At 41.6% G+C, this 24,375-nt stretch overlaps 1 protein-coding gene across 1 annotated transcript; it reads left to right on the plus strand.

Annotated features, from left to right (window-relative positions):
* The first annotated feature begins 4,096 nt into the window (after positions 1–4,096).
* Positions 4,097–24,173, plus strand: parp6b (poly (ADP-ribose) polymerase family, member 6b). Its single transcript, XM_060909106.1, has 22 exons — positions 4,097–4,155; positions 5,338–5,415; positions 5,850–5,944; positions 6,029–6,089; positions 6,429–6,519; positions 6,640–6,706; positions 6,834–6,983; positions 7,249–7,399; positions 8,017–8,148; positions 8,226–8,321; positions 10,058–10,150; positions 10,271–10,396; positions 12,266–12,331; positions 12,464–12,531; positions 19,112–19,160; positions 19,269–19,381; positions 22,292–22,364; positions 22,502–22,571; positions 22,672–22,751; positions 23,299–23,362; positions 23,460–23,544; positions 23,645–24,173. The coding sequence occupies exons 1-22, from the start codon at positions 4,144–4,146 to the stop codon at positions 23,739–23,741; spliced, it is 1,917 nt and encodes a 638-aa protein (XP_060765089.1). The 5' UTR covers positions 4,097–4,143; the 3' UTR covers positions 23,742–24,173.
* Positions 24,174–24,375: the final 202 nt, after the last annotated feature.

The raw sequence follows: 24,375 nt of genomic DNA on the forward strand, positions 1-24,375 counted from the left end.
CTCAAGGCTTGGTGGCGTTCTCTCATCCTGTTGTCCAGACGAATAGCATGTGAGATGAGGGTTTCGAGGTCACTTGGGCATCCAATAGAGGCCAGACCGTCCTTGATGGGGTCAGACAGACCATGGTGGAAGGCTGACACCAGGGCAGTCTCGTTCCATCCACTTACTGCTGCGAGTGTTCGGAATGAGATGGCGTAATCTGCGACGCTTCCTCCTTGCCGGATGGACATGAGCTTTCGGGCTGCGTCGGTACTGATGTCTGCCTGATCGAAGACCCGAAGCATCTCTTCAGAAAACAGCTGGAAATCAAAGCACTCAGGTCCCTGTCTTTGCCAGATAGCAGTAGCCCAGGCTCGCGCCTTACCAGCTAATAAGGTGATCACAAAGGCAATCTTGCGGCGATCCGTAGTGTAGGTGGTAGGCTGAAGCTCAAAGGTGAGTTGACACTGGGTAAGGAACTCTCGGCACTCACTGTGCTTGCCGTCATACCTCTGTGGTGCAGGAAGGCTGGGTTCACGAGGTGAAGAAGGCAGCATTGCAGGAGGCACTGGAGCAGGAGTGGGAGCTGGATCAGGAGCAGGAACTGGATCAGGAGCAGGAGATGCAGGCAGAGATGTCAGCTGTGCCAGGGTTTTCCCAATTTGCTGAAGCAGTTCCTCGTGGCGAGCGAGGGCCTCACGTTGGCTGGTGAGCGTACGTCCATGAGCGTCCATGGTCGCTCCGAAGCGTGTCAAAGCTGCCATAATTCCCTGAAGGTTGGCCGGGTAGACAGTTGAAGCAGCCTCTGCTGAGTCGGTCATGACGGAGTCTTTCTGTTAGGGTTTTGCTGGGATTCGAACCTGGTTCGTTGGTGTGATAATCCAGCAAACCCCCACTAGGCCACCAGGGGGATGACTCAAATGCAGAGGCGTGAGGCGGAAGTAGAAAAAGAATCAAAAGGTTTATTTAAACTATATACACTATATACAGGGCAAAACAAAAGACAAAAAAAAACCAAAGAGTATAATCCAAAAGAAAAGCAAAGTGCAAAAATTCAAAAGCTAAGAAGATCAAAAAACACAGTACAAAGGAAACTGGAGATAAACATAACAGCACAAAGACTCCGTGACAAGAGGACTGAACTCAGGGGTATAAATAGACAAACTAATTAAGGACACAGGTGAAGATAATTAGGCAATTAACACAAACACAAGACACAGGAACAGAGGCGGCCTCTAGAGGCCAAAATAAACACGACATGAAAAGGAAATAACAGCGGCCTCTAGAGGCCAAAACAGTCCTAGTCCTAACAGTTTCCTTTAGTTTATTTTAACTATGTACTTGTCACTGCAATATACAGTAGGCCTATATCTGCACATAGTCCCACCTATAACATGTTTTGTTGTCATATTTTTTTTTAACATCAATTCCTGTCCAGGGACTACAGATGAAAATTAGCCTTGTGGCTATAATCTGGCTCAATTGTATGTTGTGCATTGTCCCTATCAAATAAACAAAGTAAAGTAAAGTAAAGTAATGGTGTCTCACTCAGGGCATATTCATGCCTCATGTATTCATGCCTCATGTATTCATGCCTCATGTATTCATGCCTCATGCCAAACTCAGGTTTTTCTATGACCCTGACCAAGATAATGTAGTTACTGAAGAGGAATAAATAAATTCATTAAAAACACCCAATTACAGACCAGAACATTGGGTTAGTTTGCGAGTACTTATTATTATTTTTTTATTATGTTATTCAGTGAAGGTGAATCACATGGGAAAAAATAATCCAATTACTTTCAATACATCTATTTCCTGAGGACAATATTATGGGTTGACAAGATCCTGGGTTCAAGCCTTGCAACCTACTGAGGCCTTTCTGTTTGCATGTTCTCCCCAAGTCTGTGTGTTTCCTCCAGATTGTGTAGATTAGGGCAACTGGCCTTAAATTGCCCATAGTTGTAAATATGAGTGTGAATAGTTGTTTATCTCTGTGTTAGCCCTGTGATAGATTGGCTGCCTAGGGTGTACACCGGCTTTTGCCTAAAGGCAGCTGGAATTGTCTCCAGTTTCCCCTATAACCCTGACAGATAAGCAAGACGGATGGCTGGATAAACTGTAATAAATACTGTATTGAACAAAATATAACCAATATGAGGGCAGCACGGTGGTGTAGTGGTTAGCACTGTTGCCTCACAGCAAGAAGGTTCTGGGTTTAAGCCCGTGGCTGACGGGGGCCTTTCTGTGTGGAGTTTGCATGTTCTCCCCGTGTCTGCGTGGGTTTCCTCCGGGTGCTCCGGTTTCCCCCACAGCCCAAAGACATGCAGATTAGACTAACTGGTGGCTTTAAATTGACCATAGGTGTGAATGTGAGTGTGAATGGTTGTTTGTCTCTATTATGTGTCAGCCCTGAGATGACCTGGTGACTTGTCCAGGGTGTCCATAGGCTCAGGATAAGTGGCTACAGATAATGGATGGATGGATAAGCAATATTACAGAAAGCAAAAAGTTATAAATATTGCATTGTACAAAATGTTATACACCAAATTGTACAAGATGCTAGAAATAGCCTATTGTTATTTTTAAAATGTCATCTTGGCACGGTGGTGTAGTGGTTAGCACTGTTGCCTCACAGCAAGCAGGTCCTGGGTTCGAGCCCAGTGGCTGACGAGGACCTTTCTGTGCAGAGTTTGCATGTTCTCCCCATGTCTGTATGGGTTTCCTTCGGGTGCTCCGGTTTCCCCCACAGTCCAAAGACATGCAGGTTAGGCTGATTGGTGACTCTAAATTGACTGTAGGTGTGAATGTGAGTGTGAATGGTTGTTTGTCTCTATGTGGCAGCCCTGCGATGACCTGGTGACTTGTCCAGGGTGTACCCCGCCTCTCGCCCATAGTCAGCTGGGATAGGCTCAGGATAAGTGGCTACAGATAATGGATGGATGGATGAATGGATCTGTTACACTGTATAAGAATGTTACACATGGTGCAAAATCTGGTAAAGGTTAGACTGTGCAAAATATTGTATTAGGTACAGGATCTGGTGGCATTTTGAACATTTCTATACAGTAAGCTGGAGAAGAGAAGAGAAGAGAAGAGAAGAGAAGAGAAGAGAAGACCTTCTGCATTCTGTTCATCTCACGGTGTTTATTCCGGTGTTGTCCTGCTACTGTGAGCGCGCTCCCCACCGGTGGTCTCGTGACCAGGACACACTGCGCATGCGCACACGCCAAGCGTTGTCAGGGAGAAAGCTGCGAGCACAGGGAGAAATAAACAGCGACAAATGCGAGACAGGGCCGGGCTAGCAGCTGACACGGATAGACAGAGAAGCACACAATGAAACCTTTTCAATAATTGCCTATTGATTACCATTTCTTTCGTTGTCTTTTTCAATGTTTCGTTTAATTACTGACGCAGAACCTTCACTGCCTTATTCTCAAAAGGTAAGAGGTAAAATTCACCTTGATGATGCTGAAATAAATCAGTCCTAAATTGGTTTTTATCCTCCTCATTGTCACTAAGAAGCTATTCGCATGTAGAGATTTGGGCGTTTGAGTTTGCTGCACATGTGGCTGTTTAGGAATCAATCAACAGGGCAAGCCAAAGAGATGCAGAGATTCAAGGATAACCGAATCAGCTGAAAATGTCCAGTTGATATTATATATTTGGATTTCTCTCTTCTTTATGGTAAACCTGAATTATTATTTGCTGCTCAGTTGTGGATCAAACATGTGAAATACATCTCTTTCATCAAAAAAAAAAATTAGCATTGGAAATCTCTTATGAGAACTTACTGTGCGGTATTATTTTGTCTGAGCTGCTGTTATTGTTCTTTTCTTTTTATGTCCTTTGTGTATTCTGTGCATGTAGCTACTTGGCTTCTTTTTTTTTTAATTTGGTTTCTTTTCATCTGATCAAAATAGAAATAAAGCAAATGAGTCGAGCAGCACCCACACCCTTTTCTCTCCTTGCTGTTTTTGCAGGTTGTTTTGGGATGGTTTGGGATTACTCAGCCGTTCTGGCTGAATAAGCATCCTCTTCATCCTGGTTGTAATGTTTGACCTCATCACAGAGTCTAAACCAGATCTCAGCACACTTTAGTTGGCAAACTCCTCATACTGGAATGGAAAGGAAGGGTAACAAAAAATCACTGGAGCTAAATCTATGATCAGCATGGTAAAGAACCTCTTTCATGACCCTTAAAATATAAAGCCTCATATTAATAGCATAATGCTATTCATTTTATTTATTGGTCATTTGACTATTGGAAACAGTTGTATTAAGTGGAAAATGAATTGGATAAATTCAGCATGACAAGTTTGGATAGTGTTAAAGAGGCTAGTTCAGCCTTCCCAGAAGCCTCTGCACTAAGTAGCGAGTCACCAATGTTGATGCCGTTGATATTCCACTGTGTTACATTTGAAAAACAATCCTCAGCAATGCAGCAACATCTTGTAATGTGAAATTGAAGATATTTTGAAGAACAACTTTATTTATCACACATACACTTGTGAAATTCCTCTCTGCATTTAACCCATCTGAAGCACTGAAGACACACATGCACACACACATGTGAGCAATGAGCACACGTACATACCCAGAGCAGTGGGCAGCTATGCTGCAGTGCCCGGGGAGCAGTTGGGGGTTAGGTACCTTGCTCAAGGACACTTCAGCCCAAGGCCGCCCCGCGTTAACCTAACTGCATGTCTTTGGACTGTGGGGGAAACCGGAGGACCTGGAGGAAACCCATACAGACATGCAGACTCCACACAGAAAGGCTCCCATCGGCTGCTGGGCTTGAACCCAGAACCTTCTTGCTGTGAGGCAACAGTGCTAACCACTACACCACCATGCTGCCCAAAGTTGTCAAAGTAGTTATTTTAAATTCTTTTGAATGATCCATTCAGTTTTTGTATGATTGTAATGTAATGGACCTGAACCAGCCTTGACCGTCTCAAGGGCAGCTACGAAGGAAGGAAAATATCAGGCGTATTCTATTCAAAATTTCCACATGTATGAAAATTTTTGAGAAGGTTTTCAAAGGAATCACAAACAGTGAATTTGTAGAGGTTCTGCTGTACAGAGAGCTAGCAAAGTAAGTGTCACTTATTTCCAAAAAGCAGTGGCCTGTATGTAAACAAAAACAACGAATTGGAATCTGGGAAGGGAGAGCAGGCCCCTTTAAGCTGTCCTAGTGTCACACTCACCTACTTAGATTATTTAAGTTGGTTGACACTAGCATCTGCTGAAGAAGGGACAGGAGTAGGGGAATGAAGATGCTGAGGACTAGTAAATCACTCAGAGTTAAGGAGACAGAGGAGAACACAGCTGACCTTGGTTAACCTGTCTGCCTCTCAGAGTGTCAGCGAGCAGTGCTGGAGTGATGAGGAATCAGATGGGGACAGTGACTGTGAAAACATCATCTATGGAGCACAGGTATCTATATCAAAATGTACAATAGATTGAACCATTGGATGTTTAATGCAATTTAGTCAGTTCAACATGAATTTTGGTTTCTATGGATCTGAGCATGTCTGACTACATGGCGTTTGGATTCATGCTGGTGGAATTGGTTGAGCTGGATGCAGACAGCATATGGCTCCTGGTCTACTTGTTACCCAACCCTTCATTAGAAGCAAACCCACCCGCATGCAGAATTCCACCAACACAAACAGCAGATAAATACATGATATATACTAGGCACAGTCCTTGACTGAGAAGAAACCCAGATGACAGTGTAACTAAATATAGGACATAAGACTGTTTGAACTATTTGCTGTACATCACTCAGGTGGCTGTTTTTAAGGGAAGGAAGAAAGAAAAAATGTCAATTTCTTCTATAATATAGAACAAATAAATGTTTCCAACAGGGTAATTATGCTGCTGATCTGTATTGCCACCCACAATTGGACACAGATGTTGGAGCGGTGAAGGATATCTACTCTGACAGCGCTGTTGGTGTAAGGTACTTAAAATACGGTTAATATATGTTTGCTAAGTTATATAAGGATAATGACAGCAACACCTGAGCTATTTACTCGTTTTTCAGGGAGTATGAGGCAATTGATGATGTGGACATTGACTTGCACATCAACATCAGCTTTTTAGATGTGAGTTTACCTTACTGTATCTAAGATACCACTTTGTAACCCTGGCCCTGTGATCTTTCTGCCAATGTTCATTGTTTTCTCCTATTTATCATATTTTGCACAATGTAACATTTTATAATATGGGTTAGACCAGTATGCATGTCAGCTGCATGATGTGCTGAAAAGTAGAAAGGGCAAATGTTAACAGGTCAGATGCAAATGGTCTGTACTGGGCCTGTTCAATGGAGGAATTTTAGTTATTGTTTGTTTTGTTTTTTTAAATAGTCATTTTTGCTCATTTTTTAATGAAGAATGCTAGTAATTCCAAAGGACACTGTGTATCTGTGTATTATCCAACAGGAGGAGGTAGCCTCAGCATGGAAAGTCAACAGGACGGAACCTATTGTTCTACGCCTTCGATTTTCTTTGTCTCAATACTTGGATGGACCAGGTAGGAATGACAACGACCGAATATGTACTTTGTCTATACAGTGTGTGTATAGGTAACCTACATATTTTTTTCTATTTTGCACAATATTCTGTGCACACCTGAACAGTTCATTTCTTTTAGCGCCAACAGTGGAAGTGTTCCAGCCTTCCTGTAAAGATAGCTTCAGTGTTGGCATACAGCTCAAGAGGTGACCAGCTCTCTTTTAAATTTATGACATTATTATTAATTAACTGCTTATAGCCTTGTAATAATATAAAACATATAGTAGTAATCATTTATGATTTCTCTAGTGCATGTCTTACTTTTCTTCCCAGAATTCTTAGCACATTCATATCAAATCAGTGGAAACACCTCAGCAATGAATTTTTGAGAACTCAGCAGAAGAAGAGACATAGCTGGTTCAAAGCTGGAGGAACAATCAAGAAATTCCGGGCTGGCCTCAGCATCTTCACACCAATAGCCAAGTACCAACAGATAAGCATATTTACCCCTACTTACCCTGGACTTGTTCTTCATGTTGACATGGCCCATTCTGACAAAATTAAAATTCAGTTTAATGCATTAGCATTCCATATATAGATTTTTTCATATATATTTGGGCAAACCCTGACCAATAACATAAGTCACAAGTTATAGAAATGAAGAAGTCATTAGCACTCTATATATTACCTTATGCAACATCAGGACAATATTAATTCTTTTAATGGCTGCTTCTCTCCATTTTTCCAGGTGTCCCAATGTACCTCTGATCCAGGGCCCTGGAGAGAAGGGGAGGACATCAGGACCTGAGCCAAGAGTGAGCCGCCTTATGAGCCGCAGTGTCTCGTGTACTATGAAGATGCCAAAAGGAGACTTACTCACGTATGCTCCCAACGGACAGGTGAGATACTCAAGTCCACATTCTTTCACTCCTAATTTAAACTACCTGGCTTTATTATTCATTACATTATCATATTTTTCATTACTGAAAAATTATTTTTCATTACTCAGAAAATTACATTGTAACATATAATGTCTTTTGAGTACTGAGTGCATGCTCTAATCTTTGATGGAGTACAAATTGAATGCAGTGCCTTATTCCATGTCAGCTGAATGGCCCTGGTTCTCAAAGTTTGGTCTGGGGACTCCCAGGGATCCATGACACAGAACCAAGGGTTCTGTGATTTTCTAATTTTGTTACTAACCATTATCAGAGTCATTTTGCTGATAAAACAGTGTCAACTGGAATCTAATGATTAATCTAATTTTAATAAAAATGGAAAGCTCAGGAAATTAAAAAAAAATCTTTGACTTCAATAAATAGCCAAAAGAATATTTTACACATTTAGAAAATGTGCATATTTTTGAACAGTTTGTAAAATAAATCTGTAATAAGGATCTCCATAAATGTACAGTTATACAGTTAAAGGGGCCTCTGACTGTAAAAACTTTGAGAAAGACTGGTCTGTGGTATATGGTCACCTAGAAATGAAAAAAACTTTTTGGTTGTCTCTGTAGAATGTGGCAGTCCCTGGCTCCAGATCCACAGTTCAGATCACCACCAAGCAGCTTATTGAGCTGTTTTTCTCTTCACAAGCTCTACTACACTGCAAAAGTATTCCTACTCTGGAATATGGTTTTCTTGTGCAGGTAATTTTTTTTTCTTTAGAGGATTGATGTCTGTGTTTTATTTATATATATATATATAAGTTTGTTTATTTCTATAGATTATGAAGTACTCAGAACAGAGAATACCCACCCTGAATGAGTACTGTGTGGTCTGTGATGAGCAGCATGTCTTTCAGAATGGCTCCATGCTCAAGGTATTAACAAGTAATGACAATTAGCTGTAGTTTTCCTGCAATCCCAATTCCAAAAACGTTGAGAAGCTGTGTAAAACTTAAAAATAGAATATGATCATTTGCAAATCATGGAAACCCTATGTTTCATTGAAAATAGTGCAAAGACAACATATCAAATGTTGAAACAGAAATTTTATTGTTTTTTTTTTTTAAAATATATGCTCATTTTGAATTTGATGCCAGCAACACATTTCCAAAAAGTTGAGACAGGGGTATGTTTATCACTGTGTTGCAGCACCTCTACTTTTACCAACACTCTGTAAATGTTTGGGAACTGAGGAGACCAATTGGTGTATCTTGCCTGATATACAATTTCAGCTACTCAACAGTTCACGGTCTCATTCATCATATTTTGGACTTCATAATGCACCAAATGTTTTAAATAGGAGACAGATCTGGACTGCAGGCAAGCCAGTTTAGCAACCGGACTCATTTACTATGGAGCCATGCAGTTGTAATATGTGCAGAAAGCAGTTTGGCATTGTTCTGCTGAAAGAAGGAAGGCCTTCCCTGAAAAAGGCATCATCTGGATGGAAGCATGTTGCTCCAAAACCTGTATATATCATTCAGCATTAATGATGCCTTCCCAAATGTGCAAGCTACCCATGTCATGTGCATTAATGTGCCCTCATACCATCACAGATGCTGACTTTTGAACTGTGTGCTGACAACAAGCCGGATGGTCCTTCTCCTCTTTAGCCCGGAGGATGCAGTGTCGATGATTTCCAAAAAGAATTTCAAATTTCGATTCGTCAGACCTCGGGACAATTTTCCACTTTGCCTCAGTACATCGTAAATGAGCTCAACCCCAGAGAAAGCGGTGGTGTTTCTGGATATTGTTTATCTCCTTTGGACATAATGCACACATGTAGTTGTGCACATGAAGTTCCATAGCATTTTTCCTTGTGTCTGAAGGGGTTAAATATGGTGCTAACTTGCATTTGTGGATGCAGTAACAAACTCTGCTCACAGGTGATGGTTTTTGGAAGTGTTACTGAGCCCATGCAGCGATTTCCACTACAGAATCGTGTCTGTTTTTAATGCAGTGTCACCTGAGGACCTGAAGGTCACGGGTATCCAGTGTTGGTTTTTGGCCTTGTCCCTTGTGTACAGAGATTTCTCCGGATTCTCTGAATATTTTAATGATATTATGTTCTGTAGATGATGTGATCCCCAAATTCTTTGCAATTTTACATTGAGGAATGTTATTCTTAAATTGTTGCACTGTTTGCCCATGCAGTCTTTCATAGAGCGGTGAACCCCTCCCCATCTTTACTTCTGAGAGTCAGCCTCTCTGGGATGCTCTTTTTATACCCAATTATGTTACTGACCTGTTGCCAGTTAACCTAATTCATTTTTTTTATATTACACATTTCTTTTGTTGTCCTTGTCCCATCTATTTTGAAACATGTTAAATTCAAAATGAGCATATAAAAAAACTATAAGATTTCTCAGTTTCAACATTTGATATGTTGTCTTTGCACTATTTTCAATGAAATACAGGGTTTCTTTGATTTGTCAATCTTCACATAATATTTTTATTTACGTTTTACACAGTGTCCCAACATTTTTGGAATTGGAGTTGTGTGTACTGTACATAGCATATTGTTTGTATTTGAACTATTTGTGGTCTCTGATTATATTGGTCATTGAAGAGACATTTATGTATGTTTAATGAAATTTACATGTCTTTCCAGCCAGCAGTGTGTACAAGAGAGCTGTGTGTGTTCTCCTTCTACACACTGGGAGTTATGTCGGGGGCGGTTGAAGATGTGGCAACAGGAGCCGAGGTAATGCATATATATCACATGCATATATATTGAGAAAGCCCAAAGAGTTCTTGAGCTTGTCCTGCCTTGCTGAAACTCTATCAGTCTGATCAAAGTGACTGTGTGTTCACTTTCATACAGGTGGTTGATTTGCTGGTAGCAATGTGCAGAGCTGCTCTGGAGTCATCTCGTAAAAGTATTATATTTGATCCCTATCCATCAGTGGTTGATCCTTTTGATCCCAAGGCTTTGGCCTTTAACCCGAAGGTACAGGATTTCTCATCTCATCTCATTATCTATAGCCGCTTTATCCTGTTCTACAGGGTCGCAGGCAAGCTGGAGCCTATCCCAGCTGACTACGGGCGAAAGGCGGGGTACACCCTGGATAAGTCGCCAGGTCATCACAGGGCTGACACATAGACACAGACAACTATTCACACTCACATTCACACCTACGGTCAATTTAGAGTCACCAGTTAACCTAACCTGCATGTCTTTGGACTGTGGGGGAAACCGGAGCACCCGGAGGAAACCCACGCGGACACGGGGAGAACATGCAAACTCCGCACAGAAAGGCCCTCGCCGGCCACGGGGCTCGAACCCGGACCTTCTTGCTGTGAGGCGACAGCGCTAACCACTACACCACCGTGCCGCCCGGTATAGGATTTCATCAAATGTAATGATATCATGACAGTTCGCATGACTATATTCAGACTGTCAGTCAAAATCAGATTTATGTGCATGTCTGATTGGAATCCAATCATATATAGCAAGTCTGAACAGCCAAAAATCACATGAGACCCGATTTGTACAAATCCATTTCAAACCACATTCGTATGGCTTTTTTTTTTTACATTTGTGACTTTTGACACCACGTAAAGTTCACGTTTACCTCACACATACAGGAAACATCCTAGTTCGGTGGTGGTCAAGTCAAGTCAAAGTCCCTCTAATGCCAGAATCTGGTCTTCCACGGCAGCCTCCTGTCCCAGTACTAACCAGCTCTTTGAGGTGTATGTACGGCGCCGATCCCCGTTTCAATAGCCCTCGGCCTCTTGCCTATACAGCTAGGTTACAGTGGTAACCCAGCTGGTCCTCTGGTAACCATAAGAGTTTGACTTCCCCACTCACATCTGTATTGCAATGTGCCTTGCCAGACGGTAGTAGGTACCATTTTTATGATAGTCTTTGGTATGACCCGATCGCAAGTAGAACTTGCAATCTCCCAGTGGAGAGGTGGACACGGTAACCACTAGACCAACTCGCGGTCATTTGGTGGCGGAGGGAGCCATTAATAAAGCAGAGCAGGCAAGTCTCCTCCTTCTCTGATGCTGTCTCATTATTTTTTATAAAATCCACACCACAGGTCCATATTGCCAAGTGATAAATTAGAAAGCTCATTTCATTATCCTCCATTTTGGCTTTTTTATGTTATGTCAGCTACTTGTACTTTTGGACACAGTGTCATTGCTACTTCCGCTGCTTCTGGGGGCAATGTCGTTATATGCAACCACTGTGAATAAGACTGAAAATGAGGACTGCCACACAGATACACAGATTGGAGGTGATCACTTGCAATATATAATTTGGACAGGAAGATTGGATTGAGATTAGATATGCAAAATTGGCTTTGGACTGACGTCATGAACCTATCACACGACCATTTTATTATCTCTCATCTCATCTCATTATCTCTAGCCGCTTTATCCTGTTCTACAGGGTCACAGGCAAGCTGGAGCCTATCCCAGCTGACTACGGGCGAAAGGCGGGGTACACCCTGGACAAGTCGCCAGGTCATCACAGGGCTGACACATAGACAACCATTCACACTCACACCTACGGTCAATTTAGAGTCACCAGTTAACCTAACCTGCATGTCTTTGGACTGTGGGGGAAACCGGAGCACCCGGAGGAAACCCACGCAGACACGGGGGGAACATGCAAACTCCGCACAGAAAGGCCCTCGCCGGCCACGGGGCTCGAACCCGGACCTTCTTGCTGTGAGGTGACAGCGCTAACCACTACACCACTGTGCCGCCCCATTTTATTATACAATATAAAATAAAAAAAATTATTGCCATTTACATTCTTTTTCATGTCACTCTGTCATATTCTGTTTTTGTTTTCTGTTGCCAGAAACGAAGCTATGATAGGCTGCAAAAAGCACTGGACAGCATCATGTCAATAAGAGAAATAACACAAGTATGAAAAGAGCTGTACTATCAATATGACAAATTTATCTTTGATCTCAAAGTGACCTTATATTTGACCTGTGACTATGTGATATCCTCTGGTCTGAAAAAAAAATGACCAACATTGTCATATTCCATATAGGGCTCATACGTAGAGATAAAGAAACAGATGGACAAATTGGATCCGCTTGCACATCCTCTGTTACAGTGGTAAGAATCAGAATCTATTTTAAGTTGCCAGACTTGTTACACATACAAGGAAATTATCGTGGTCAGTGCACAGATACAGACAAACACTGGACTATTTACAAACCTGCAAGAAGCACAAAAACATATCAAACGAAAATAAATAGCATAAATATTTGCTAAGGAGGAATTATAAAATAAAGGTGTAAAGAATCTTATATGAGCATGTTCACAATGCTGGGCATCAACAGTGTAAAACCACTGTCAGAAAAATAAATTATCCCATATTAATATAAATGTTGCATTTTTTTAAAGTATATACCTAAAGGAAATTAAAAAATGTAAGTGAGCAAACAGTCTTTCTCCTGATACAGTACACACTGCCAAGCCAAAAAAGTCATGCACTCTAATGTTTCATTGGACCACCTTTAACTTTGATTACATCTCACATTCACAGTGGCATTGTTTCAACATCCTTAGACAATGTATTTTCATCCAGAGTTGTGTTAATTTTTCACTGAGAACTTGTGCTGATGATGGCTTCTCCAGCACATCCCAAAGACTTTCACTGGGGTTAAGGTCCGGACTCTCTGGTGGCTAATTCATGTGTGAAAATGATTCCTCATGCTCCCTGAACCACTCTCACATAATTTGAGCCCTAATTTTATGCCTGTGCCATCAATAAGAAAAAAAAAATCCATTGATGTGATAACCTGGCCATTCAGTACATTCAGGTACTTCATTTTATTGCCACATAACATTGCTGAGCCTCGACCTGACCAACTGAAGCAACCACAGATCATAACACTGCCTCCAGAGGCTTGTACAGTTGCCACTATGCATGATGGGTGCAGCACCTCATGTGTTTCTCTTCTTACCCTGATACACCCATCACTCCAGAATAGGGTAAATCTGGACTCATCAGACCACATGACCTTTTTCTATTGCTCCAGAGTCCAATCTTAATGCTCCCTAGCACACTGAAGCCTTTTTCTTCTAATTAGTCTCACTAACAAGTGGTTTTCTTATGGCCACACAGCCATTTAGTACCAATCCTGTGAGTTCTTGTCACATTGTGCTTGTGGAAATGTTCTTACTTTCACTATTAAACATAGCTGTGAGTTCTACTATCAATTTTTTTTAACAATTTGACTTCACCAAGAGTTTAAGTGCTCTCCCATCATTCTCAGTCAAGATTTTTTTCCAACCACATTTCTTCCATGAAGTTGATTGTTCACCACTATCCTTCCAGGCTTTAAAAAATGCGTTGAACAATTCTTAACCCAATTCTAGTAATTTCAGTAACTTCCTAAGTTGTTTTCTTTGCTTGATGCAACCCAATAATTTGACCCTTCTGAAACACGGTAACATCTTTTCCATGACCACAGGATACAATTTCTGTCATGTTTTTTAAAGAAATGAGAAGCTGCTTACCCCGTCAGTTAGGGTTAAAAAATGGTTGCCAGCTTTCAACATATTAAAAACATATTAATTACTGTAGTAATTATCCAATCAACATCTCATCTCATCTCATTATCTCTAGCCGCTTTATCCTTCTACAGGGTCGCAGGCAAGCTGGAGCCTGTCCCAGCTGACTACAGGCGAAAGGCGGGGTACACCCTGGACAAGTTGCCAGGTCATCACAGGGCTGACACATAGACACAGACAACCATTCACACTCACATTCACACCTACGGTCAATTTAGAGTCACCAGTTAACCTAACCTGCATGTCTTTGGACTGTGGGGGAAACCGGAGCACCCGGAGGAAACCCACGCGGACACGGGGAGAACACAGAAGGGCCCTCGCCGGCCCCGGGGCTTGAACCCAGGACCTTCTTGCTGTGAGGCGACAGCGCTAACCACTACACCACCGTGCCGCCCCCAATCAAACACGATTGAGCATTTATTTATTTAAATCCAAATGGTAAGTTTCTTTTTTTGCTAGGCCTTTGATGAAAATAGCTTCAAAATTGACCTATGGTCATGAGCTTTGGGTAATGACCGAAAGAACAAGATCGCGGATACAAGCGGCCGAAATGAGTTTCCTTCGCAGGGTGGCTGGGCGCTCCCTTAGAGATAGGGTGAGAAGCACAGTCACTCGGGAGGAGCTTGGAGTAGAGCCACTGCTCCTCCACATTGAGAGGAATCAGCTGAGGTGGCTCGGGCATCTCTTTCGGATGCCTCCTGGACACCTCCCTGGGGAGGTGTTCCAGGCATGTCCCCCTGGGAGGATGCCCCGGGGAAGACCCAGGACACGCTGGAGGGACTATGTCTCTCGGCTGGCCTGGGAACGCCTCGGTGTTCTTCCCGAGGAGCTGGCCAAGGTGTCTGGGGAGAGGGAAGTTTGGGCTTCCATGCTCAGACTGCTGCCTCCACGACCCGGCCCCGGATAAGCGGATGAAAATAAGATGAGATGAGATGAGCTTTAAAATTGGTATTCTACAATACCAATTAAAAGTTTCGACACACTTACTCATTCATAGGTTTTTTTGTACTTTGACTATTTTCTACATTGTAGAACAATACTGAAGACATCACAACTATGAAATAACAGCTGGAACATATATGGAATTATGTGGTAAAGAAAAAAGGCGTTAATATAGAAAAAAAAATTGATGACGCTTTGCACACTGTTGGCATTATCTTAACCAGCTTCATGAGGTAGTCACCTGGAATGCTTTTCAATTAACAGGTGCCTCGTCAAAAGTTAATTAATGGAAATTCTTGCCATCTTAATGCGTTTGAGATCAAACATTAAATAGTAAATAATATAAATACAGTAAATATCCCTATTCAAGTCAAGTCAACTTTATTGTCAAATATGCTATACATGCTCGACATACAGCACAGATGAAATTTCAGTCCTCTCTGACCCACGGTGCAAACAGGCAATGCAATAAATAAAAATAAAAATAGAATAATTGAAAAAACAAACAAACAATATAAACAGTATAAACACTAGATAAGAACTAGACAGACTAAACACTCAAACAATATAAACAGCATAAACACTCTAGATAAGAACTAGACGTAGACTAAACACTCATATATACATACATATATACACACACACACACACACACAACACACACGTAAATTGGTGCAAATAAATAAACAGTCAAGGGCACTTGAGGTATAGCAGGTAAACATGAAATAAGCAGTATAAACAAACTAGCAGCTGTTAAGGTGAGGTAGTGCGGAATAGTGCAAATGAGCGAGGTAAAGTGAGATGTGCGGTCCCTGAGTTCAGTGTGTTAGTGAACGATGAGATGTGTGTGTGTGTGTGTGTGTGTGTGTGTGTGTGTGTGTGTGTGTGTGTGTGTGTGTGTTGGGGGGGGAACTGAGGATGACATGTCAGATGCTGAAAGGGGGGCAGGGGTGTGTGCGAGCAGAATCTGGGGCAGAGGGGGGAGGAGGGGCAGAACAGGGAGGGAGTTGAGCCTCCTGACCGCCTGGTGAAAGAAACTGTTCTTGAGCCTGCTGGTTTTGGCCCGGAGACTCCGCAGTCTCCTCCCTGACGGCAGCAGGCTGAAGAGGCTGTGAGATGGGTGGGTGGGGTCACCTGCAATCCTGATGGCTTTGCGGGTGAGGCGGGAGTTATAAATATCCATTAGAGAAGGGAGAGAGACACCAATGATCCTCTCAGCTGCTCTCACGATGCGCTGCAGAGTCTTGCAGCAGGACACGGTGCAGGCGCCGTACCACACGGTGATGCAGCTGGTCAGGATGTTCTCGATGGTGCCTCTGTAGAAAGTGTGCATGATGGGGGCCGGGGCTCTTGCTCTCCTCAGTTTGCGGAGGAAGTACAGACGCTGTTGGGCTTTTTTGGCCAGTGATGTGGTGTTGTTGCTCCAGGACAGGTCTTCAGAGATGTGTACACCCAGAAACTTGGTGCTGCTCACCCTCTCCACTGCAGTGCCGTCGATAGATAGTGGAGCATGCTGGGTGTGCTCTCTCCTGAAGTCCACAACAATCTCCTTCGTCTTCTCCACGTTCAGACAGAGATTGTTGTCCTTGCATCACATGGCCAAGCGGCTCACCTCACTCCTGTAGATTGTCTCATCGCCATTGTTGATGAGACCCACCACAGTCGTGTCATCCGCAAACTTAATGAAGAGATTAGAGTTGGATGTTGGTGTGCAGTCGTGGGTCAGCAGAGTGAAGAGGAGGGGGCTTAGCACACATCCTTGGGGGGCCCCCGTGTTCAATGCTGTGCTGGAGGAGTTGCTGCCGATCCGTACAGTCTGTGGTCTCCCTGTCAGGAAGTCCAGCAGCCAGTTGCACAGGGAGGTGTTCAGTCCCAGCTGGTCCAGTTTATGAATGAGCTGCTGAGGAATGATTGTGTTGAATGCTGAGCTAAAGTCTATGAACAGCATTCTGACATATGAGTCTTTTGTCTCCAGGTGGGTGAAGGCTGAGTGGAGGGCAGTGGAGATGGCGTCATCGGTCGAACGGTTGGTCTGATATGCAAACTGGAAAGGGTCCAGGGCGGGGGGGAGGGCAGACTTGATATGCCACATGACTAGCCGCTCGAAGCACTTCATGAGGATGGGAGTGAGTGCGACAGGGCAGTAGTCATTGAAGCAGGAGGGAGACGGCTTCTTCAGGACCGGGATGATGGTGGTGGTTTTGAGGCACGTGGGGACAACAGCCTGGTTCAACAAGATGTTGAAGATGTCTGTGGGAGGTGGTGGGGTCTTCTGTGCCGTGGTGCTGTTGTCTGCCTTAAAGCGAGCGAAGAAGTCGTTCAACTGATTCAGCAGAGACGTGGAGTTGTCACAGGTCTGCGGCGAGGGCTTGTAGTTTGTGATGGTCTGAATCCCCCGCCACAGGTTCCTGGTGTCTCTGCTGTCATTGAAATGGTCAGCAATGTACCTGGAATACTGTCTCTTGGCCACCCTGATGCCTCGTGACAGATTGGCCCTAGCTGTCCTCAGGCCCACCTCGTCCTCAGCTCTGAAGGTGGCGTTCCGAGCCCACAGGAGCCTGTGGACTTCCCCTGTCAGCCATGGCTTCTGATTGGCCCGAATGGAGATGGTTCTGGTGACCGTAACGTCGTCCATGCACTTCCTCATGTAGGCAGTGACGGTCTCCGTGTACTCCTGGAGATCTGTGATGTTGCTGTAGGTGGCCGCCTGTCACAGACAACTGTAATAATCCATACTATGTCAAGAACTGCTCAACTAAGTAAAGAGGAATGACAGTCCACCCTTAATCTTTTAATTAATAAAACTAAAGAAAAAAACATTAAAATAGAAGGTGTGTTCAAACTTTTGGCTCGTACTGTATGTCAGAACAATTATCATTTTCTGTGTAACTGTACACATTTACTTTGGATTCAAGCATATAATCTGAGCTTGTTTAGGATCTAGGAAATCATTTAGTCAGTGTTTAGTTGATAGCTTTTCAACACCATGACACATTGGGCTGAAGAAAATATAAAACTTCTTATTTAAAAGCAGGTTTATAATGACACTAACTGTGGATTTAAGTGCTTATCTGGAGAAGTGAAATACTTTATCCAGGCTACAGTGATCCTGCAGCACTACAACTTAATCAAAGACTTTCTGGTAGGGAGATGATTTTAATAGGTAAAAAGGATTAAATGTCTGTGATGGACAGACATTTTGCAGGATGGAAACAGTAAAAACTTTGTGGCACCCATATCAAGCAGATTTTGCTAATGATAGTATTTATACAAGTAGACTAACATTAGATCTTTGTATTATCAAGTCAGTATTATAACTACGTACACTAGTGAGGAGCTGTGTGCCATGTTATAGACAACTGTGTGATGGAAAAAAAATATTACCAACATTGAAAACCGTATCAAGAAGAAATCTGTCATTATTATGAGCTACTCTCACTTTCAGTATTACATATCACACTATATCAGATGTTTGAGGTAGATATCTCCATTCTCAATGACAACACTGGAACTATTTATTGGTATAGTCCATAGATTACATACAAGTTTGTTATTTTTGTGTGTCTGTGCCTGTTGGTCAAACTGCTTCTAGTTCTTAAAATTTTAACACAAGTCTTAAATATCATACACCATTACAAAGTAGAGGTATTTCTGAATCATCCAGGAGATATAAAAGGACCATTAAAGCCAGTATATACCTGATGTTTGTGAGATAATGTAATGCATTCCCAAAAATGCTACATCTATCGGTTAAAAAATTTTAATGACAATAAAAATGTACAACTGGTAGCTCCAACATACCCTAGCGCTAGATTTGTTTCCTCAGACTGCTGTTGCCAGGGGCCAAACAATAAGATGCATACCCTAAATATAATTTTTTGAAGTTTAAAACATGGTAATTTGGTTTTGATGTCCAGCATTGTGAACACACTCATATGTATACAGTTTTAAATACCTATACATTATGTAAATGTAAAATTTGCTTTGTGCAGTGGTGACTATTATACAGCTGTACAGATGTAATGGTGAAAAACAAAGTTCTATGCTATAATGAAGAGAGTGCTGGGTTACAGGCTCAAGTCTACAAAAATGAAACATCCCTTGTCATATTTCTTGTTCTCATCTTTAAAGCTGCATTTGGTAATACAATTTTTGCTCTATTCAAATGTTGCAGGATTATATCCAGCAATCGATCTCATATTGTCAAGCTGCCTTTAAGCAGGGTAAGTGCACTTCTTAGTAATGTTGTACTCCTACTTTCCAAGTATTATATAAACAAATTAGTCGATTCCATTTTATCACATTTTCTTATCTTCTGTTTCTGCTGACAGCAACTCAAGTTCATGCACACTACCCACCAGTTTTTGTTGCTCAGTAGCCCTCCAGCTAAAGAGGCTCGATTCCGCACAGCTAGGAAACTATATGGCAGCACATTTGCCTTTCAGTGGGTGTATTAATATGTTATCTAAATCTTCATTGTGGTGGTCACAGTGAAGCTTGATCATCTGAGATCTTAATTTGATCTACAGTCAGCTCCAGAATCATTGACACCCTTGCTAAAGTTGGAGGAAAAAGTTGGTTTTGTTAAACCATGTTTGTGGTTATGCTTAATTAGCACAATCTGTATTAAAAGAAGAAACTATACTAATCCAGTATATTTCACTCAAAATATGAGAGAAGTACATTCTTTAATTGAAGAAAATTTATTCTAACGTTCCTTCTAACAAAAAACAGACATGCTGATAAACAAAATGTAGCTGAAGAATGTTCCACATTCATATCTATTTAAGTTCACCTACATGTTTATAAACTCTGGTCATCTTGACTTCCTTTATCACTGGGTAATATAAGATGTGACAGAGGTCACATTCCCTTTGTTCTTGTCATTCATCACCATGGAGAACATTAGAGAATGAATGGTTGGCAAGGATGGTTAGAGTGGCAGACATTTCTCCAAGATTCAGAGAACACGGTAGAATTTTGGGGGCCAAAACTACAATTAGCCACCTCCATACCAACAAACCTTTGGCGTGTGAAAAAGTATTGTTTCTTTTAACAGGAGACACCTGTTATTCACAAGAACCTTTGACTGAAACTTGGTTCTATGGTCAGATGAGACAAAAATAAAGCCATTTGCCAGCACGCACTGAAGGTGAGTTTGGTATAAAAAGAAAGATGGTTATACAGAACAGAAGCTAAATCCCAATGTTAAATACCCCCTGGGAAACTTTTTAGGATACATCATGGACTCCATGAACTGTATGAGCACTCCATGAACTATATACCCCTGTATAAAGACTCCATGACTCTATGAACTGTATTCAATGGCTCCTGAGTGGTGCAACAGAAAACAATTCACTTTATCATCCAGACTTAGGAGTTTGAGCTCATTCATGCAGATAAAGCTTTCTTTAGAGTTTATGCCGCCATCTGATGTTGCATGAGCAGCAGTTCAAAAAAGATGCCGCCGACTGACTTCACATGCCACAGAGGAAGGACATGATAGCTTTTGCGCTCACTGGTTGATTCAGATTCAGAAAACTTTATTTGTCCCATCAATGGGCAATTTAGTTTGTCAGTCCTAGTCTCCATCAATCAACAAAACAATAAATAGCATAAATTAAAAAAAATAATAATAAAAAGTAAAGAAATAAGAATACAATAAATAGAAAGAAAGTAAGACATACATCCAATACACACACATTCAGCCAAACATCACATCCTGTCCTGTCAGTGCTAAACAACCCTTAGTAGAACCAGTCCTCACTGGTGTGCTCTCTGGTGTACTCGACACCTACCATCTTATTTAATAATCTAATGGTTGCAGGGATAAAGGAGTTAGAGTACCTCTTTGTTTTTGTCATGACAGAATAATAGCGCCTCCCTGAGGGCATTAAGGAAAACTCTCCACCTAAGACATGATCAGGCTGACTGATAATACTTCTGGCTTTATGGACTGCCTGTTTGTTAAACAGACCACTCAGACTGTTTAGTTGGATTCCAGTAATCTTTGAGCAAGTGTTAACAATGCTACTGAGACTGTTCTCGTCTTTGACTGATATACTGTTGAACCAACATAAAAAAGAAAAAGTTAAAAGACTTTCAATAAAAGACTGATAAAAGTTACGCAAAATAGTTTTAGAAACACTGAAAGAGTTTAGCATTCACAGTAGATGAATTCTCTGTTGTCCCTTTTTAACAATTGTCTCTGTGTTTATGTGAAATTTCAGCTCACTGTCAAATATTGTACCTAGGTATTTGTATGTGTCGACGATTTCCACATCCTCCCCATGTATGACACTTGCCTTTGGCTCTGCCTTAGCCCTCCTAAAATCTATTATGAGCTCTTCTGTTTTATCAACATTTAGATCTAAAAAGTTGTTGTCGCACCACTCCACAAATGATGTCAATGCTAGCCCATGACTGGAATGCGGACCTTGGAACAATGATAGCAGCGCAGTGTCATCTGAAAACTTAACCAAGTAGCTTCCTTGTTGGAAAGACCTGCAGCTGTCTGTATACAAAATAAATAACAAAGGAGAGAGTACACATCCGGGGCGGCACGGTGGTGTAGTGGTTAGCGCTGTCGCCTCACAGCAAGAAGGTCCGGGTTCGAGCCCCGTGGCCGGCGAGGGCCTTTCTGTGCGGAGTTTGCATGTTCTCCCCGTGTCCGCGTGGGTTTCCTCCGGGTGCTCCGGTTTCCCCCACAGTCCAAAGACATGCAGGTTAGGTTAACTGGTGACTCTAAATTGACCGTAGGTGTGAATGTGAGTGTGAATGGTTGTCTGTGTCTATGTGTCAGCCCTGTGATGACCTGGCGACTTGTCCAGGGTGTACCCCGCCTCTCGCCCGTAGTCAGCTGGGATAGGCTCCAGCTTGCCTGCGACCCTGTAGAACAGGATAAAGCGGCTAGAGATAATGAGATGAGATGAGAGTACACATCCTTGCGGCGAGCCAGTATTTGAAGTAATAGCTTGGGACAGGTGACCATTTACTAAGACTCTCTAGCTTTTGCGCTCACTGGTTGGTAGCTGTTGGGTGATCAGGAAGAATTGGCCAAGACGAGTGTTCTTAGATTTCTTCCTCTGTATTCTCCAATCTCATCAAGCATTATAGGAAAAGACTCAGTATTGTTATGTTGGCAAAGGGAGTAAAATAAATTTACTTCAATTAAAGGTTAGATTTCCCGATTATATATCCAGTGTGAGATTAACAGATATTTTTTCAGAACCTTTTTTACCCACCTTTACCAAGGGGGGGACCAATAATTCTGGAGATGCCTGTACATTCAATATACTTGTGATGCAACAATAATTTAATATAATACTTGTTTATCTCTACCAATGTGTATTAGTGGTTCCCATATAGAAAACTGGCACTCTATTCTACGAAATGGACTAGTTAACGCCTCCTACACAAAGCTGCAGGTATAGTACATCATACCTTGACAAACAAACTGATAGAACTGTTGGAGTATTAAACCATTACCTGATGAATTCTTAGGATACTCTGTTCTACAAACTGTAAGTTTGTTCATGTGCATCCATGTTTTCTCTAACACAAGCTGCATGGGGCAGCCTATGGGAAGGGCATCTACCTCAGTCCCATCTCCAGCATCTCTTTTGGATACTCAGGTAGAAGAGACTTTGTGATGTATGTGATGTATTGTAGGGTTGGGTCAGACCTAAACAGTACATTTTAAGGAATAGTTTAACTAAAAATGCTTTTTCTTAGGGATGGGTAAAGGACAGCACCACATGCCCTCAAAGGAGGAGCTAGTACATCATTATAACAGAGTCAACACCATCTCACAGGTGTGTGTTCATTTCTGTAGCTGAGAGTTTTACAAGTTTTTCTTGAACTTATCTGTTGTTGTTGTTGTTGTTGGTGGTGGTGGTGTTGAATTATTTGTGTAAAGCTGGCTTTATACTGTATGATTTTTGGCCTGATTTTGCAGTCACAAAAATTGCACATCATAAAAGAGTTATTTTACAATAGTTGAGATCGGCAGTCTCAGAATGTATAATGTGACATTCTCACTGATGGCCATTTAGTGCCACTGTAACCAAAGAGCCAACAATAAAGTTCTGGCAATATCAGAAATGTTTTTCTTTTTTTTTTTAACTTGTCACAGAGAACACATTATCATACAGTCTATTATAGAATTAAACCTAAATTTTTGGATCCTCAGTCTGACTAAAAGACTGTAATCACATCGTTAAAAAACGGCTTTAGACAAATTTATAGGTTAAACTGTACACCCAACTCTACACTCTGAATGAGTAACTGATACTAAGGATTTACTGTGTGTCTTTACATCATCGCTTCTTTATACCAAATTTATATTCATGTGTTTTGCAGAGTCTCCCAGTGCAGTCGAGGTTTCTTCAGAGTCGGAATCTCAACTGTGTCGCTCTTTGTGAGGGTAAGAGACAACCATAATGACCTTCCAATATCAAGAATTAAAATAAAAGCATTTTGTATTTTATCCATACTGTTTTTCTTGTTGTGTATACACACAGTAATCACATCCAAAGAGCTCCAGAAACATGGAAATATTTGGGTGTGTCCAGCGCCTGACCATGTCTGCACACGCTTCTTTTTTGTGTGGGTTTTTAATCAAAATAGATTTTCTTGTTCTACTTAAAAAATTGACTCATTTTACCTGATCACAAATGCTAACCATGCCCATGTGTATGTTATACAGGTATGAGGATGGTCAGGTGGGAGATGCAAACATTAACACGCAGGATGTTCGAATTCAGAGAGAGATCTTGCGGGTGATTGGGACACAATCAAATTGAACATCATGATTTGACTCTGAAAAACTGAGGAAAGATAGAATTAACCCTGCAGTGGGTTATTGTCATGCCTCTGATCGCTGTTGCCAAATTATAAAGTGGTTATGATGAAGGGAACTTTTTACATTTTTTTAATAAGGTTGTTTTTAACCTGTTTTTTTAGCACATTCCACCTTTCTGTGTTCCTGTGTGTGTGTGTGTGTGTGTGTGTGTGCGCGCTTTTTTTAATCTTGACAGCATTCCTCTGATTACCAATATATTAAAAAATACCTCCCATGTGTCCAATTAGGGTCTCTGTTGCCACATTCAGGAACTGTCAATGTTAATGAGCAGGTCCAATTTATTTGTTGTCCCATGATTCTGAAAACACATTTCTAACACTGAAGTTGTTGTTCTTAGATGAAAAAGGTGCTACATTAGATGTCAGCATAAAAGGGGTGCTAAAGCTTGTATTTCCATAATAATAATTAAAAAAAATACTGTAAGTTATTACTGTGTTAAGTACTCAGCTGTGTTTAGTTAACACCAGTTGCCTAATTTTACACTTTTAGAAGTCAGTTTAAGCCAAAGCTGACTATAATTTTATTTATTTAGAGTTTTGATGAGGCTCAATCCTTATCTGTTTTTGACGTATGTG

Source organism: Neoarius graeffei, chromosome 2, assembly GCF_027579695.1.
Source record: "Neoarius graeffei isolate fNeoGra1 chromosome 2, fNeoGra1.pri, whole genome shotgun sequence".
In the NCBI taxonomy this organism is placed as follows: Eukaryota; Metazoa; Chordata; class Actinopteri; order Siluriformes; family Ariidae; genus Neoarius; species Neoarius graeffei.